This window comes from Urocampus carinirostris, chromosome 1, assembly GCF_059441175.1.
Source record: "Urocampus carinirostris isolate Australia breed hairy pipefish chromosome 1, RoL_Ucar_1.0, whole genome shotgun sequence".
NCBI lineage: Eukaryota > Metazoa > Chordata > Actinopteri > Syngnathiformes > Syngnathidae > Urocampus > Urocampus carinirostris.
Genome location: NC_142349.1, coordinates 29855410 through 29872594, shown reverse-complemented (window position 1 = coordinate 29872594; position 17185 = coordinate 29855410). Strand labels below are relative to the sequence as shown.

Below are 17185 nucleotides of genomic sequence, written 5' to 3'. Positions count from 1 at the left end.
CTAACTGGGACCGATCAGTGGAGAAATGACCAAAACCATGCAGTAAGTCAGGTTAACTGGAAGTTACCAAAAAATACCAAATGATCACAGCAGGCTAGCTGGATGCTAAAGAGGGCTAATGTGGATACTTCTTTTCCACATATCCACTCAAGTAGAAATTATGATGATTTAAAAAGAATCCCAGAAGTAAAAAGTGTCACAAAACTTACCGAGTATGTATAACTCGGTACTACCCACTTCTGTTGGCCAATAATGTTGCTGTTCTTTGATTTTCAACAGCCTTAAGGGCGCGTCTCCTTTTTGTAACCTAGAAGATTTTATTAAAAAAAAGGGATCGGGGTAAAGGTTTTAAAACAGGCATTTTTTTTTTTCCGTACAGTCCTCTCCTGTTCTCCTTGCAAGTTCAAAATTTCCTGATGTCTTCTCTCCTTATTCCAAATGTATGCTAAACTATTAACTTATCCAACAACTTTGTTGATTTTTGGAGATAGTTTTTTTTTTTTTTGTCTCAAATATTATTGTTGTTAGTCGTATGACTCTGGAGATTCCATCGTACAAAACAGTCGCTCATATTCGTGTCGTGTAAGTGAATGAAGATAAAGAGGCATATACTTTGTGTAGCAACCTTTATTGATGAATCTATTTGGACATTCCTGAGTTTGTGTCTACTCAGTGAATTATCTTCTTTACATGGCTGAAACACAGACTAGTAGCACCACAGGTAATGAGAGTTGTACAGTGACTTTGGGCCACATGTTGGCAATAACATGAAAGGTGATGGGCTGACAATTATGCCAAGGTTCTACAGGATGGTTGGTTTTGAGGGTTGGGCGTGAGCTACATTTATCCATGACAGATGTTTTTGTAGCTCACTAATGAAATACGAAGAGGTGTTTATGTGTGTGTTCGAGTTGTATCAAGCTGTGAAGTCATTATACAGGTCTGTGTCATTCTGTCATTTAATCATGGCGGCTGAGCAGAATTGTTTATGGAGCAATCACCTAAGGCTAAGTGAAGAACGAAAGCACTTGGACACTTGAATTTACATTAGGACAAAGCACTGAGCGAAGGCACATGCTCATTTAAGTGTGATGCCCATGTGGCGGCCAGCTGTTCTCATAAGTCACAGGTGAAGAAGTTTTGTTTTGAGAGGACGTATGATGTCACATCCTGTTTTTTTGCTTGAGTTAATCGAAGACAGGTTTGATTTAATGGTTGTTAGATCATTTAGGAAAATGATTTGGATTTCTTGCGCTCCGGACATGTCTTTTCTGTCATTTATTTAAAGAAAAAATCAGTCTTATATCATTTTTAGGGGAGAATGGTAAGATTTCAATTGACATCTGTGGCTGATTAAAATACTGTACCAGTCAAAAGGGCATTTACAGATGTTTTTTTTTTTTAGAAAAAAAATCGTCTTGAGTGACAAGCATGTGTAGTCAAAAATGAATTTAGCTGAAGATTGTAGTTTATATGCTAACAAGGGATGACAAGTTATTCAAAACGATTTTTTAGGCATTATTGTAATGGACAAGATTGGACATGTACAATTCTGTTAGGACCTTTACAATTTAGTCTAACATAAATGGTGTGCATAGAATTTTTGGACAAAAAGGCAAAAAACAACGACAAACATATTATTATTTCAATATGTATGTATTTTTCAACATTTTACACCTCTGATTTAAAACTGTGAAAAATGTGAAATACAACAGGGGTCTATGACACAGATTTTTTGTGTCTTGAGTTGTGTCTTTAAAAAACTTTGCTCCCAGGTTCAATAGTTTAAAAGGCATAATGGCGCCATTTTGAAAACCAGCATGTTTTACACTTACGTGGATTTTTTTTTATCAATTTTTCTTTTTGAAATAAAACCTCGCAAAAAAATAGGCGAATTTCTGCACGTATTTCTTTTTTTTTTAGGAGTAAGTTTAGCTTTAGCACCATTTAGTGTCTATCCTTGCACACCAGAGGTATCATCAGGCCTAAAATGTCAATCATTACATTTGGGTCTGACCAGGCTTCTCTCTCGCTGCCTTTTAAAAAAATGAACCACCAGTCTTTGTTTTTCTGCCTCTGTCTTAAAGTGCTGCGCTCGATTCTTAACAATTACTGCTGCTGTTGTTTATGGCAGAATTTTCAACCCAGCCTTAAAATTTTCCAATCGACTCTTAAAAAATTGTCAGGCCATCTCACCTCTGCAGACACAGAAATGTAAACAATTGAAGATGTTTATACAGTCTTGTTTAGAATATATTTTATTACAAAAGACAGGCTTTCAATCGTTATCACATATCACCTGTCCTTTTTTTTTTAGGCCCGATCTTACCTCTGGTGCACACCTCTGTCCAAAATCTAATTTCAAGTGATTATTCCTGTTATGGTCTAAGGTTTCAACCACATGCAGCTGGAGCTACATGTGAAGCTCCTCTTGAAAACAATCAGTTGCTTTGTAACATTCTTTACAAAGAAAAAAAACAATGTATAGTAAAAAAGACTATTTGTAATGGGGCTAAAAATTGAAATGAGTGTTGGTCTTGGCACTTTGGGCCCCTGGGCTCAGGGCATGGACACTCTTCGGGAGACGGTTTGGTGGAAGACTCCGCGGAGCAAGGAGGGGTAGTCCGCCACACGGAAGAGGTGGCGCTGAGCGTAGTTGATATCGTCACGCTGTCCGCGGCTCACCAGAGTGCGGAGGTTGACCTCATTGACTTGGGTGCCCACGGCGATGACGTAGAGCTCCAAGCCGGCATCCGCCAACTCGCGGACGCGCTTCTCCAGCACGGCTTCAGTCACGGCTTGAGACCTTCCGTCCGAGAACAGCACCACCTTCTTCCTGTTGCCGGTGGCGTCGCCGCGGCTTGGGAGGGACTTGATGGCAAAGTCCATGGCCTCCACTACGTTGGTGCCGTCGTTTTGGAAGGCCATCTCGTTGATGTGGTAGGACAGCAGCGTCATGTTGGTGGTCAGGCCTTGCTCCATGCGAGCGTTGCGGCTGTATTGGCCAAGAGCCACCCTCACGTTGACGCCCCTCTGCCTTTCAGCGTTCAGGAAGCGCTCCACCAAGCGGTGTGCGAAGGTCTTGCTCGACTCAAAGTTCTTCTGGCCGACACTTGCGGAGCTGTCCATCATCAGCAGAATATCGTGATTTTGAGAGAAGGAGACTGCAACAATCACAATATAACAAATTAATGCATTAATAGAAACTAAAACAATTAACAAGGGGATAATAAGAGAGGTGCTCATGCAGTACAACGATCCCTCGATATGACAAGTTTTACTTTTCACAATTTTGTTACTTCACATATTTGCATCTTGTTTTGTTTTCATCGAGGAAAAAACAACAACAGACCTTATTGATTTAGGTGAGTGACTTGTATAAAATATCTTTTATCGATAGTTCACCCATTCCAAACGGAAAGTTCTAAACGCCATGTATGCAAAGGAAAATTCTTGTCACCTGTCATGTAAACGGATTATCGGTCCAAAAACTTGAATTCTGATCCCAATCCAAATATTCCCTGATATAAACATACCCAATATTGGAAATATCACAGCCCTGACCTTTAATACAAAAACAATTCCAAGCCATTTGTGGCCCCTTTCCACGATTTGGGATGTGTAAATGCTTTCTCAGCAATCAAATACAATTTCATTTTGGAATCAACATCTCCAATGGTCATTTATTTTCCACATCACTTTTCCTGCCTACTCGATCATACTTTTGATGGGAATGTGGTCTCCCCTCTGCACTCGTGTTGCAAGGCACATTTAGAGACAAACTATTAATTCAGCTCATTATTATCATTTTTCTTGCTATGTTAATATGAAATTTTGAACGAAATTCTAAAATCAGCTAAAAAAAAAAAACACTTACTTGGGCACTTGTAGTTCGGGCACTTTTTATCTGAATGTGAAAACAAAACACAAAGAGTCAGTTACCTTAGAGCTAAGAAGTTTAATATTGGTATGTCCAATTGCTTGCTTTGCAAATTCTAATACCTTGGCAGATACTGGACGTGAGGTTCTGCAAGAAACTGTCCTCAAGAAGTTCAGCATAGTTGTCCAGGACAAAGGAAAAGCCTGGCTTGGGATCACTCTTACACACTAAATCTCCAAGCTGCTCCTGGTTGGGCTGACGGCCTGAGTAGTCCTTCACTCCTAAACCTCCCACCTGGAAGCCAACAGAAACATTGCTGCAGTCAATTCACACTGGCATGAGATCAAAATGGGCAGACTGACTTGAGTCTTGTCATCTTACCCTGATGTTTTTACCACAGAGAACGTTGAGAGGAACCCTATCCCTGAGAATGTCGGAGCGTCCGTCGGTAAGAACGAGAACAACACGGTTCTCCTGCCTCATGAGCTTGATGGTGTTTTCGAGAGCAAAATTAAGGGCTTCGCCGGTGTATGTGGCTTCAGCCAACCATCTGAGGTCTTTCACTGCTCTACAGACAAAAGGACACACGTTTATTTAACCAAACACATATGAGTAACAAAAATCATAAACGGTACTTAATTTCAACAGCACTTTTCCACATTGAAAGCCCCTAAAATTTGGAATATCGATTTACCTACTACTTCACAAGAAACTGGGGATTCTGTTTGTTACGGATTAAACCCATACGTTTTTTGACGTCGTTAAAACGTTTTGGCAAAAATTAAAATGATAAAAGTCATGATTATTATTATTATAGGTCATGTTCAAGACGAATAAAAGTTTTATCCAGACATGTTTGTGTTATGGCATGAATGTGACAAGTGTAGTATATATATTTCAAAATAAATATTTCAAATATGTGTAAACTCCAGTTTAGAGTCAAAGTTTGTGACAGTTTACAATTTAAAAAAAAGGATGAATGAAGCTTATTGCTATATCATCCCAGATTTTCCTTATTGTATACAAGTCTAAACTTGTCCCTCTAGGGACAGAAAAATATAATGAAAGAACGACCACTCTGATTTATTAATATCTAATTGCATTTGATCTAGCACCCTCAATTTTTTTTTTATTTTGTTTATAAACAGAACCCTAAATAACCTTCTGTAAGATCAGTTCATAATTTCCCCAAAATGACCTATTTTATGTAAAACAAATAGGAAATGTTTAAGTTAATTTGCAACTCTGAATAAAATAAAACTCTTTAAATTACTGTTTACAAAAACACATAGTCAAAATGGTCAGAGGGCTGCATATGATCCCTGGGCTGTAATTTGGAAAAAAATACCTTATTATTTTGTCTTTTGACATAACATTTAGGAGTACAACTGTATTTGTTTATGCTTGTTTGTGTTAGTATGTGTGTTGGCGCTTTAATTTGGGGAAAATTCTCTGACCTATTTTCTGGGGTTTGACTACTCTAACGGGGACCTATAGTCTTTTTGGGGACTTTTAGAGGAGGGCTGTGCAATAAAGGCAAAATTAAAAATGTTTTTTTTGCAGTTAGTCTGGACATTAAACATTTTTAGTCAAGTTTTATAATCCCCCAAAAATCCATTCCGTGCAAAATAATCATGGCTTTTAAATCAGTTTTAATGCAAATATAACACTGATAAAAAACAAATGATACATATAGCTTTTGGCTTAATTGGTCAATTTGCAAAATTTTGAATTAAGTAACAATTGTTGAGATAAAAAACAGTATTTAATCAATTCAATGTATTGCTCATCCTTAGTCACGACCTTTTTTGAGAGTTAAGACTTGATTTAAGAATTTAGGTTAGTGTAAGAACTAGGCAATTAGTAATGATTGTTAGTTAGGGTAGGGAACTCGCAATGATGTAAATGGGTATTTACTGAATGCATAAAAGCGAAACAAGCCTAAGGGTGTGTGAAGGATGCATGTGTGAGTAGAACAACTCACTGTTTAAACTCTGTGAGAGACGCAACATTGGTGCCCAACTGGACCACTTCTTGGGCTTTTGCACCACTGTACTGCACAACACTCACCCTGGACTCATTACCTGCAAACTGTGGGGGGAAAACAGGCATGTTTATCTGTTTATGTTTTCATCTTTCTGCATTTCTGTGTTCCCTGCCCTTCCTGGCTAATTACATCCAAACAGGATGAGGGGAGTCTTTAGAGAGTCAAATGTGAGCCAGTTGTAAAATCCAAGACGGCAATCTGCATCTCCCCCTCCTTTTGGGTTTCTTTTTCCACAACAATTTAAAACGAACATTCTGAAGCACTCTGGTGGAAAACGAACATAAAACAACAGAAGGACATTACCTTGACCTGCTGGTCCTTAATCAATCTGTCAACAACAGTGACGATAAAATCCTTGGCAAGAGCAAAGTTTGTGGCCCCGATACTTTCAGAGCTGTCCACAATGAATGCCAAGTCCAGAGCTGCACATTTACACTCTGATGACAGAAAAAGGCAACATGGATTTTGAGTGTGTGGTAGAACAACGAGTCCCCGAACCAAATGTGAAACCATTTTGATCCGGCGAGTACTTACCGCAACAAGCTGGGAAAGATCCAAAAAGCAATGCAAAACACAGAAACGAAAAAAAAAAAAAAAAACGTTAATTAATGAACATAAAGCTGTATTTATGTTAATGCATGTGTGTGTTTGTGTGTGAGAAAATGTTGAAGTACAACTCACAGCAGAGCTTCATGATGATATCCAGAATTTCGCATTCCTGAAGAGGTGGGGGAGCATGTGTTACTGTATGGCAAAGCACTTATATAACGTTTTAACACAACCAAGGCGGCCTTTTAAGTGACTTCAGCAAATAAGTGGAGGGGAAGAGATTGTGTTGACATTTTACTGCAAGGATTGTAAGGTGAAAGGCTGTGGGATTTGCCGTTCAGGAAATTAGACAAGCGGCAGAGTATCGGATTCAAATTCAAAACTTCAGGGCGAATTATGGTTGCATCTCGGGTCTCGTAGCTAATTTAGGGGTAAAGGCTCTATTCAATATTCATATTTGTAATAGACTCACATCAGTTCCTGGTGGTCCAGGAGGCCCGGGAGGTCCCTGAAACAAACAAAATGAGGGAGTGATCGATAGAAAGTTAGGTTATACAAAATTGTTAGAATAGATGTTAAAAAACTGTTCCATTAAAAAATTGTATCAACTTTATACATGTTGTCATATTGTTGTGCTATCAGCAAGTCCAACATCTACAAGACTACATCCTCACAGGAGCAAGCTGTCATAAAGGCTAACGGTAGGATATTGATCAAATGATGAAAAACAACCCATAACTTCATCAGCAATTTAGTAACACCTCAGAAAAGGTATAAAGAACATGCTTCAAATGTCACTCATACAGTATTGTATACAATTGTTACATTCTCACATCGAAATGGTGTCAAGAATATTCTGACGATTAAAAACTTTTCGAGAAGCGGTTTCCAACCATTGATTGTGTTATTCTCACCACACCCAAATGTGAAGGACAAGAAAACTACTGTCCTTCAACAATTTCCCCAAAAAATCAAGGAGACATGTAATAATTTGGTCTGACTAAAATAAAAAGTGATTTCTTTCAAGTGAGTTATTAGGGATATTCCTGCGCAACCTAGCAATTATTCATCAATGCGACTTTATTTACCATCTCACTAGAATGCAGAAACAAAACATCTGCTTTCTTTTAAAAGACGATAAACTCTGTTTAAAAGCCCTCCCAGCTTTTTTTTTGTCCAGGCGCCTTGCATGTGTGTTCACGGGAGCTCAGACAGACAGACAGACAAAGGAGAGAGAGAGAGAGAGAGAGAGAGAGAGAGAGGGGAAGAGAGATATATTGAGACAGATAGAGAGACAGACAGACAGACAGACAGACAAGGGGAGAGAAACAGAAAGAGAGGGAGAGGGAGAGAGAGAAAGAGAGAGAGAGAGAGAGAGAGAGAGAGAGAGAGAGAGAGAGAGAGAGAGAGAGAGAGAGAGAGAGAGAGAGAGAGAGAGAGAGAGAGAGAGAGAGAGAGAGAGAGAGAGAGAGAGAAGGTCTTGCACACCCAAACGTTTAATGGCTAGTCCCTGCAGATATGGTGAACACACTCAAGTCGGAAAAGACGCAGACTGCGGGCGGGACAAAGCGAGTTTACGGTCTGTAAAGTAACCAGGTTTGAAAGATGAGGTTATTTTGCGGATCATGCATCGAAACATATGGTTAAATTTAGACACATTCGTTTTTTTTCCCCCTCACATTGTCTTGTTGGGAAGGGCGGGGGTATCACACATCTTTTTCCCTATTTCAAATGATTCAAACGAGGGTGGTTATTTTCTAGAAGTGTATGCGTGTGGTTTTGTGTTGTGTGAGAGGAGCTTCCTCACAAGAATAGAAGCGAGTCAGCAACGAAAACACTACAATAAACACAAGATGATTACGAAATTTGTGCTTGCCACAAAATAATGTATTCAACCCAGACTGAGACTTTCTTTAAGTGGTTGAGCAGTCGGGCCTCATTTCTAAGACGGACTGGTGGACACGCAAAAATCAAACAGGCCCATCTACAACAAAGTCAAAGCAGAATTAAGGGTTTCCTGCCTGCCTGTTTTGCAACATCTTAAGTGTTTCCTGCCTTAAAGTACATGTACGAATTCAAAGCAAGCAAAGCTAATTAGACACAATTACCAATTGGATTTCTATTGCATGAAGGACATTTGGGTTAAAAAGAAAAACAAATTGTGTTTCTGCAGTTTACCTTTGAGACTGTAAATGCATACAAAATCTCATTTTATTTATGCTGATGATCTGTGGCAAAAATCCAAAAGTACTACATCTTGGCTAACTACTCTCTTCAGCCACCACTGCCGAGCCTGTATCTTCCTAACGCCAGATCCATTATCGCACAAACAGATGACCTGGAGCTACAACTCATGGGGAACCTATACATTAGGGACAGTTGAATCTTGATTATTGCGGAGACCCTGCACAATTCGAGGATCGCGTGCAGTCCTTACCCGGTCAGGATGTCATCCAAGGTAAGTCTGACCCTTGGGGGCTTTTATGAATGGGCGACACTACTTGGTCAATTTTCACTTTCCGCGGGTGTTCTGGTTCCCATTACCCATGATAACTGAGGGATTACTGTGTACCAAATGTTGGTGATCCATATAGTGTCAGCAAACTATTCATAACCCGAACTTTCACACTTTTCCATACGTACCGATCTTCCTTCAGGTCCTCTGTGGCCTTTGGCCCCTTTTGGTCCCGGAGGTCCAGGTTGATTGTTCTGTAAAAGAAGAAAACCAGTTTGGCTTGAAAATGAGAAGAATGATAACCACTGTAAACACTAATGAGTGTGGTTGTTTTTGGCCGTTCACTGATTCTGACAAGAGGGAAGCTGTACAAGTAAGCACATGTTTATGGAAGAGTCAGACTCAGCTACAATGTCTTTATTGACATTTGGTAAAAAGGGCCGCAGCAAACAAATATCTTAGCATTGGATTCATTTCTATTCTTTTTTTTGATTAAATCTTTCGAAAAAGGATAATTATACCAAATTGTAAATATATATATATATATATATATATATATATATATATATATATATATATATATATATATATATATATATATATATATATATATATATATATATATATATATATATATATATATATATGTATATATCAAAACAGTACCAAAAGAACCAAGCAACCAAAACTAATTTTCATCATGATATTTTTTGATAATCACTTGCCATTTAACTGATAAGTTATTGTGCCTCAAGAAAATGGCAATACCTATGTTATAATTGCGAGATTTGAATTTCAATATTGTGAAGGAAAGAAACAGCACTTCTTGTTAACCTTTACAGTCAGCCATACTTTTGACATCCTTTGCCTTCCTTTTTGCCAACAGATGGTATCAAACCAGAACATTTTCAACAAGTGATGTCACAGTTTCCCCCTAAGAGCTCTAAATCTTGGAGATCTGGTCTTGTTTGTTGTCCGTGACCAGTCATCCGCCATTACACTGCAGCTGCAGAGAAAGTCTGTGCATCTGCAGGTTTGAAGGAATTGGTGGCCAAGTTTAGGAAGTATGGGGACTAGGATGTTCATATCAAGTTGTGTAAATTACGTTCCCACGGATTTCACTATGAAAGGCATTTTGGAATATAGTAATAGCTCCAAGGGAATATTCAGACTAGTTTAATACATTTTAGCAGAGCTGCCAAATTTGACACAAACTATGCCAACTTAAGACAAAACAACACAGACACAGGAATATGAAAATAGTAACAATCATTGTAATCATCAGTACACATTTGGAGTCCAACAAGTAAAACCAGAGATGCAGATTTGGCAAAAGGGCAGCCTGTGATCATGAGGTAATTCATCAACACACTAAAGTCAGCTCTGCTTTCTGTTACATCGCAGGGTAGTTGAGAAAACCTGCAGGCAAGCTAAGTCTACATCGACAGCTTACATACGTCTCCGAAGGATACGTTTAGGACGGGATAATGCAAACCACCTGAATTCGATAAAGGTTACACAATGGACTTTTAACTATAGTAAACAAACCTGCAATATATAGCATTTAACAAGAGTTGCTTTTAGGAAATTATACTTGTGTGAGAGCAAAACAAAAACGAAAGAAAAGCATAAAAATAATCATAAAAAAACAAAATACCCATTTTTTTTCAGAATAGAAGTAAGTTGCTGTTTGTTCTTACTGTTCTTAGTATTATCATTAGGTTCATCAAAGGCTCATTGGGTGATTGGTAGAAGCTTTCATTTATAATGATGGTGTAAAGCACTATAAGGCAGATAGCGTTCTAACAACACCACAACAGCAGACTAACATTAGAGAAGAAGAGTAAAGGGGATGTGGGCTAATTGCAAACTGCAACCACCAATGTTTGGTTTATATAAAACTGTCAGTTGAAATGGCCAACTTTCGGAACACCGGTTTAATTAACTCTACTTTAAAGAACAAATGGTTAGATTTGGTATTTTGACTTTCCTTGTGTATCCACAGCAGAACGTTTGGCACTTTATGTGTCTTGACACTTATAGTGCCAAAAACCTACAAAAATATTCAAAGAAGACCTAACATACAATGGTTAAAATGTTATCCTTTGCTCATTGAACTGTAAATGGACATAACTGAATATAAGACACTTGACATACATATAATCTATCTTTAAAGGATTTTTACTAGCATGTTGCTGTCGTAAGACAATGTATAGACACAATGTGGTTTTTTAAAATTTGTTTTCTATGGACACGCACCTAATTGGTGTAAAGTCTGGTAAGAAATCTTAAAGCCTTGAGAGATGTACGGTATAGTAGACACTCAAAATAAAGAGAGAATATATTAATGGATTTCAAAACTTGCAAGGAGAACAGGAGAGGACCCAAACCTCCCATAAGAAATTCCAACCTTCTTCAAAGGCACTCCCCTGATCCCGTTCTTTTTATTAAATTTTCTAGGGTATAAAATGGTTATGAAAATCAAAGAACAGCAACGTTATTGGCCGACAGTGACAATGATGGAAACCAGTGGTCCCCAAACAACGGCCGGATATCTATTGTCACACACGACTATGTGAGTGTTATTTGGTCATTATTTATTTCATAAACAGTCTTATTGTTCATTTTCTGACTTTTGTTCTGAGAAGGTTGCACAATGGTTATGTGATTGTGGCTTTCTTGGAAAACAATACATTTTTGCATTAAGGCACTCCTGCAATCGTCACACTTTTTCTGTTACAAACTGACCATGGCCCCTCATCAGAGAAGGGAAAAGTTATGTGGCCCTCACAGGAAAACGTTTGGGCACCCCTGATGTAATCATATCATCGTAGTCAAAATAAGTTAGATAAGACAAAAAAAGATGGGGACAATCGAATTTGGACAAAAGCTGAATTGATGTGATTGTTCAACAAGTATGACCGCCACCTCAATCAGTCACAAATCTATAAACATCCCCGAGCCCGGCCTGTTAGCAGTTATACGTGACCATATTCTAAACCAACTTTATCTGTGCTAAATGGTGTTGTACGTTTGATCATGAGCTCTTCTTTTCTTTCCTATAGTTCAATCATTCCACTACTCAAACAAAAGTTTACACAGGCTTCATTTCAATGGCCAGTGACTGATCTCAGTGAAATGGGGCAACTTAATGAAGACAAAGGTTTTCTGATTCCATGTCAGCTAAAGGCCCCAAACACGACATTGTCAAAACACACTTGAGCTTCTTGAAACAGGGTTTGTACACATTTTTCAAAGCCACATTTATGCATTTTTAAGGACTTTCAAAGCCAATTTTCCAATTTTTCCAGTCCCCTCAAAAGAAGAAATCATGTGTGCATTTGAAAATCCTCAAAAAATACCTGCTGTTTACTTATGCGATTTTTAATCTTGCGTGTGCATTATCAAGACATGCGTTTTAGATCTTGAGTAAGTCACAAATATATTTGAGGATCCGAACAATTGGTTGGTTGGTTGGCATGACTCGATGGGAGCGTTGGGGCTTCATAGAATAATGCGGACTAATGCCAGCTGCCATTAATCACGAGGGAAGAAGAAATGCATTGGCAAGGCGAAGCCACCAGGGAGCAAAGTTGTCGCCATTTTTGAAGCAGCCTTGTTGAGAAACGTGGCAACAATTTCAAGCATTTACAAGCACTTCACCCAAAATTCAAACACTTTTCAATCCTTGACAACACAGCATTAAAGTTCAAGCATTTTCAAGGATCGTTGAAATGGAAGTTTGGAAACTTTTTCAATGAGGGCAAGATGTATATGATTTAAAGAGATTTTGATCGCTTTAATCGTGCTTAAGAGTGGCTAAGTCATAGAATAACGTGTCCTTTTGCACATGAACATTTGGATTTTACAAAAGTATTTTTGTCCAATTATAATAGCAAAAGTTCTGACAATGCTCAGTGTGCCCTGACACGCCTCAATCCATCCTTTTTTGTCCCCTCTGGCCTGAAGAAGTGCAGTCAACAAAAGATATGCCTGGACAGTGTGAACTATTTCAAGTATTTGAACTAAATTTATACTTAACAGCAAAAGGAATGTCATGTTTTGATGAAATAGTAGCACATGCACAAAGACATTTTTAATTGTGCTTCAGTGAGCGCCAATTCCTCAATAACTAAGCATTTATTAACAAATAAATGGAAAACTAATTTGATTATGAATGAATCATTAAGACAAATTTTAGATTACCGTATTTTCCGCACCATAAGGCGCACCTAAAAGCCTTTATTTTTTTCAAAAGCTGACCATGCGCCTTATAATACAGTGCGGCTTATATATGGATCAATATTAAGTCGCAAAGTCTTAGGCAAGCAGCCGCCGACTAGATTTTCCCCCGAAGGTGAAGTAGTCCGCGGTGTATGCTGGGATTTATATACCAGCGTTTCATTTCCTAACCAATGTGTCAATCATCATTTGAATCAGTCACTATTGGCTAGTTATTCGGAGGTAAAGGGGGCGGATCCTTTTTATCATTTACAGGCTCGCATAGGCTAAAGGGGCGAAACAAAGCCTCCAATTGGCCGAAAAAGATGTATGTGAATCACACGTTGGGTTGAACTACGGCATGGAGATTTTTTTTTTTACTATTCTGTATTTGTAAATATTTTACACGGTTGGATTTACTACACTCACGGTTGTAAGAAGACCATGGTTGCGTATCATTAATGAACCTGATGGCTGCAAGAGAACTTAGGTGAGCTATGCGGCTTTATATTTTCCCGGTATCTTGTTTTAGAACGATCTTAATGTTTCTGTGATGAGTCTATTTTTAAACTAAATTCAATTCAAAGTGTTTATCATTATATGCACAGTAAAGAACCCCGTTTCCCTGCACAATAAAATTCTTACTTTGCTGTCCACACAGTTGCCAGCAAAAAATAAAATGGAAACTAAGAAATGTTTGGCATTTCTTGAATCCCAAGACTTTAAACTTCCGAATGATATTTGGAACGATGCAGTTGAGTGATTGGTGACATCGTACAGACACTGAATCCGTACATGTCTGAGACACGTATTTTCTTCTTTGCAAGCTTTCGGAATGTTAAGGGGGTAAAAAGTTTGACTGAACTATCTGACTGTTTTGTCGACGTTCCCATTGTAGCGCCTTATAATCCGGTGCGCCTTATGTATCGAAAATATAGGACCAAAAACTATTTTTTGGTGGTGCGCCCTATAACCCGGTGCACCTTATAGTGCGAAATTACGGTACAGGTTTTTCAAGTCCTCAGAATTTCAGCATCCAAACAATAAAAAGAAAATCAATTTTGTTAATGTCTTTCATGATAGAAAATTATTTATGATTGTGTTAAATCAAAATCAAACATTTTTACTGATGTCGGCACCAAAAGCTGTTGTTTCTAAATGAAATAAATAAATAAAATATATTAATAATCTATAATCTATGACTTGCAGTTGAGGCTAAATGAAGATTCAGATTCAGATCAAAGTGAATGGCTGAGTATGCTTTGGTGACTATCGGCTGGCTGATAAAAGTTTTTGTCAGCCTTTGCAGTCGAGAACAGCGAATGAAAGTCATGAACAAGTAACCTATTCAAAGTCAAATATTTGACAATAAATTCTGGTTGCTACGGTTACTGGTTGAACGTAATACATATTAATAAATAATATGATCTCAAATGAGCTACAAAGGACAAGAAGACTATTATAAACAGATGCGACAGACATGTTGCCAAAAGTGTGGGGTCTAAAAGTTAAATCATGTGAAAAGCAACATTCTGCTTATAGTAACTCACTTACTCACAAAAAAATGAAACAGCAAAACTCTGTTTTTTTCCGAACAATGTCTCAGCAGATAATTTAGCCTAATTACCATCATTGATGAAACGCGTATTGATTGAAAGTCCTTAAAATGATCAAAACTTTGTTTGGCGGTTTTAAGACGCATGTTTAAAAACTCGGTTATAATCTCCCTTCCTGTATTTACAGTTGGACAAGATAGCCAGGCACTGGATTGTGGCAAGCATTTCAGGACGTAATTAGGGTTATGCAACTTCAAACAACCACCAACTGTATCACAAACTGTGGCAGTGAGAGCACAATGTATAGAAAAGAAAGCTCGCATTCTTTATGGGGTGCTGTCTGGGTCACCAATTGGATTAGATCTCATACTTGCACCATACACAAGAGTGAAATGTTTGTATTCATAAAGATAGGTAAAACACACTTACTAAAAGTACTGAAATTTTCTTACAAATACACATCAAAAGCTTAAATATTGTACTCCCTGGTCATATGCTTTGGTACACAAACATACAGTAGGTAGAAGATGCAGTACTGAACAGTAATGAAATTCATCCAAACACACTAGATAAATTTTAAGGTTAATAAAGACAGGTAAAACTTTTCCAACTAGAAGTACTAAAACACTCTCATATTCATACGTCAAAAGCTTAAATACATACTGGTAAAATGCTTTCGTACACACGGTTGACCAGTATGTACCAAAGCTTCTCACACGTGAATACGTAGACATTCGATATTAGCACATGAGAGCATTTCATTGCTGTTGATGAGCACCTCTAACATGGCTTTATGAATACAAACATTTTACTTGCATGTCTGAAGGCGTTTGACATGTGTTTACGAGAGAATTTCACTAAGGTGTGAGCGTATTTCAACTGTGTTTATGAACCTAAACTTTGACAATGTGTTTGTAAGACCATTTTAGTACTGTTAGTGAGCGTGATTGACCTGTATTTATAAACACAAACATTTCACTCTTATGTATGAGAATTATTCAGGTGCAAGTGTGAGAGCCAATCTTGAATTGGGGCCAAAACTGCACCCCATAATTCTGCATCATGTTTTCATAAACCCTAAATTAATTTAAGCCATCATTTCTTTCCCGATTTTTTTAAATTAAGTGATTTTTTTGTAAGTTTTCCGAATATATAAGTATCCAGCCAAATATTTATAATCATTATGGTTTTGATTTGGTTTCCTGGTTAAGTTCAAAGTGTAAATCTAAAATGTTGTGGTCCGTGTATGACCCGTCTTGAGGACAACATGTCTGAGGAAAATTACCTCGTGCACAATTGTTCATGTCATCGCAAGCTAATTTTGGACATGCATCAACAAGTTGAACTGGAGGTTAACGTGTTGGCATGCCGTATGGATATGCACAATCGACATTCACACTGCCACACACAAAAAATAATGTAGTCCCCTCATCTTCCATACTCATTTCCTGGTATCCTTGACGACGACACATACACAGCTGCATCAGCTCAAAGTTCCTTTCCCCAATGGCACACAGACACACACAAAGTATTCAGATCTAAGTTAGAAATTATTTCCAGCTGTAATCCGTAAGGAGAGTGTGCGAACAAGATGGACGGACAAAAAAGCAAAGGAACATGTTGCAGCAGACAACATGACGGACGGGAAATTAAAAAAAGTTGTATGATTTAATACAAACATGAGCAGTGAACAATAAAACGTGCAATATAGATCTTGCATTGTCTAAGTGAAAGCAATTTGACAGGACAGCGGAGTGAAAATAAGGAAAGAATCCAACATTAAAACAAGGCAAACTCACATCAGGGCCAGGGTCACCTGCTTCTCCGTCATCTCCTTTGGGCCCTGGGGTTCCTTTACCACCCTGAAGGCCGAAACAGATTCATTTAATCGACAAGAAACTTCACAAATTTGCCAGTTGTAAAATTTGGTGAATTTGGTGATACTTACAGGTTCACCTGTATCTCCACGAGGGCCAGGATAACCCTGAGGAAAAAGAATATGTTAATATTCTATAGGTGTTGTTTACGACTAACTAATACACACCTGGAAGCCGGGGCAACCAGCAGTACCATTTCCAGGCACACCATCCACACCCTGAAAAAACAAGAACATATTCACAGTTGCTCATACACAAGCATAACAGGGCTCGTGATGGATGGCACACATCTGCGTCCAGGCACTCAATCCTCTTTGCTCACCCTGCTTCCCATTGGGCCTCTGTCTCCGGCTGAGCCTTTGATTCCTCTTGGTCCTTTGGTTCCCTGGCAAAAATAAGGAATGACAAGATAGGGAACATATGAGAAGAGAGGCGACATTGTTATTGAAAACGTCCTAATGAGGTTTCTTTGTTAGTGAAATAGCACAATAGCACAGCATGACTTTTGCTTAAAGTGCAAATTGTAGCTGTAGGTCTTCCTGGTGAAGATATTGGGAATTTACGCACATAGACCCATCAGTCAATTACAATTTTTGCCAC

At 38.3% G+C, this 17185-nt stretch overlaps 1 protein-coding gene across 1 annotated transcript in view; it reads right to left on the bottom strand.

Annotated features, from left to right (window-relative positions):
• Nucleotides 1-611: 611 nt before the first annotated feature.
• col6a1 (collagen, type VI, alpha 1) overlaps nucleotides 612-17185 on the bottom strand; it is a 33959-nt gene continuing 17385 nt past the window's right edge. The window contains exons 22-35 of the mRNA XM_088334232.1: nucleotides 16908-16970; nucleotides 16753-16803; nucleotides 16657-16692; nucleotides 16508-16570; nucleotides 9120-9185; nucleotides 6949-6984; nucleotides 6609-6645; nucleotides 6462-6470; nucleotides 6231-6364; nucleotides 5865-5971; nucleotides 4262-4448; nucleotides 4003-4174; nucleotides 3878-3907; nucleotides 612-3164 (exon numbers count right to left, since the gene is read on the bottom strand). Of these exons, the coding sequence (XP_088190358.1) occupies nucleotides 2560-3164; nucleotides 3878-3907; nucleotides 4003-4174; nucleotides 4262-4448; nucleotides 5865-5971; nucleotides 6231-6364; nucleotides 6462-6470; nucleotides 6609-6645; nucleotides 6949-6984; nucleotides 9120-9185; nucleotides 16508-16570; nucleotides 16657-16692; nucleotides 16753-16803; nucleotides 16908-16970 (1596 nt within the window). The 3' untranslated portion in view covers nucleotides 612-2559. The remainder of the gene's footprint in view (nucleotides 3165-3877; nucleotides 3908-4002; nucleotides 4175-4261; nucleotides 4449-5864; nucleotides 5972-6230; nucleotides 6365-6461; nucleotides 6471-6608; nucleotides 6646-6948; nucleotides 6985-9119; nucleotides 9186-16507; nucleotides 16571-16656; nucleotides 16693-16752; nucleotides 16804-16907; nucleotides 16971-17185) is intronic.